At 46.2% G+C, this 1,754-nt stretch overlaps 1 protein-coding gene across 3 annotated transcripts in view; it reads left to right on the forward strand.

The window, feature by feature from the left end:
* Positions 1-1,754, forward strand: part of LOC107307547 (rho guanine nucleotide exchange factor 1-like) — a 15,299-nt gene that overhangs the window by 10,121 nt on the left and 3,424 nt on the right. The window contains exon 4 of one of the 3 annotated variants that reach the window (XM_015851059.1): positions 1,452-1,577. In XM_015851059.1, the coding sequence (XP_015706545.1) occupies positions 1,452-1,456 (5 nt within the window). In that variant the 3' untranslated portion in view covers positions 1,457-1,577. Of the gene's footprint in view, positions 1-570; positions 626-714; positions 753-1,451; positions 1,578-1,754 lie in introns of those variants that run through there. The other 2 variants (XM_015851061.2, XM_015851060.2) reach the window with 2 other exon arrangements.

Here is a 1,754-nt window from a genome sequence, read left to right on the forward strand (position 1 = left end):
CTTGGCCTGTCTTTAGCATGTTCTTAATTTGTCCTTAGCGTGTCCATAGCATGTACTTAGCATGTTCTTAGTGTGTCCTTAACGTGTCCTTAGTATGTTCTTAGTATGTCCTTAGTGTGTCCTTAGTGTGTCGTTAGTGTGTCCTTAGTGTGTCCTTGGCATGTCCTTGGCACATTCTTAGCATGCCCTTAGTGTGTTCTTAGCGTGTCCTTAGCGTGACTTTGGTGTGTTATTAGCATGACCTTAGTGTGTCCTTAGCGTGTCTTTAACATGTCCTTAGCGTGTCCTTGGTGTGTCCTTGGTGTGTTATTAGCGTGTCCTTAGCATGTCCTTAGTATGTCTTTAGCGTGTCCTTCGTGTTTCCTTGGTGTGTCTATAGCATGTCTTTGGCATGTCCCTAGCATGTTCTTAGTGTGTCTTTAGTGTGTCCTTAGTGTGTCCTTAGCATGTCCTTAGTGTGTCTTTAGTATGTTCTCAGTGTGTCTTTAGTGTGTCTTTAGTGTGTCCTTAGTATGTCCTTAGTGTGTTATTAGCATGTTCTTAGCGTGTCATTGCCATGTTTGCCCTCAGTTTGACGGCGCTGAAGGCCGCTGGTTCCAGAAGCTGTCCTTGTTATGTCCTTAGTCTATGATAGCATAACCTTAGCATGTCATAGCATGACCTTAGCATGTCCTTAGCATGTTCTTAGCGTGTCGTTGCCATGTTTGCCCTCAGTTTGACGGTGCTGAAGGCCGCTGGTTCCAGAAGCTGTCCTTGTTATGTACTTAGTCTATGACACCATGACCTTAACATGTCATAGCCTATCATAGCATGTCCTTAGCATGTTCTTAGCATGTTCTTGCCATGTTTGCCCTCAGTTTGACGGCGCTGAAGGCCGCTGGTTCCAGAAGCTGACCTTGCTATGTCCTTATCATGTCCTTAGCCTATCTTAGCATGACCTTAACATGTCATAGACTATCATAGCATGTCCTTAGCATGTTCTTAGCGTGTCATTGCCATGTTTGCCCTCAGTTTGACGGCGCTGAAGGCCGCTGGTTCCAGAAGCTGTCCTTGTTATGTACTTAGTCTATGACACCATGACCTTAACATGTCATAGCCTATCATAGCATGACCTTAGCGTGTCCTTAGCGTGTCATTGCCATGTTTGCCCTCAGTTTGACAGCACTGAAGGCCGCTGGTTCCAGAAGCTGTCCTTGTTATGTCCTTATCATGTCCTTAGCCTATCTTAGCATGACCTTAGGATGTCATAGCATGACCTTAGCATGTCCTTAGCATGTTCTTGCCATGTATATTGCAGTTTGACGGCGCTGAAGGCCGCTGGTTCCAGAAGCTGTCCTTGTTATGTCCTTATCATGTCCTTAGCCTATCTTAGCATGACCTTAACATGTCATAGACTATCATAGCATGTCCTTAGCATGTTCTTAGCGTGTTGTTGCCATGTTTGCCCTCAGTTTGACGGCGCTGAAGGCCGCTGGTTCCAGAAGCTGTCAGCGCGGTTCTGCAGCCGTCAGTCGTTCGCTTTGGAGCAGCTCAAGGCCAAACAGCGCAAGGACCCGCGGTTCTGTCACTTCGTGGCCGTGAGTCCACATTGACCCCATTGATCCCATTGATCCCATTGATCCCATTGATCCCATTGATCCCATTGATCCCATTGATCCTATTGATCCTATTGATCCCATTGACCCTATTGATCCTATTGATCCCATTGATCCCATTGATCCCATTGATCCTATTGATCCTATTGATCCCATTGA

This window comes from Coturnix japonica, unplaced genomic scaffold (assembly GCF_001577835.2).
Source record: "Coturnix japonica isolate 7356 unplaced genomic scaffold, Coturnix japonica 2.1 chrUnrandom665, whole genome shotgun sequence".
Lineage (NCBI taxonomy): Eukaryota > Metazoa > Chordata > Aves > Galliformes > Phasianidae > Coturnix > Coturnix japonica.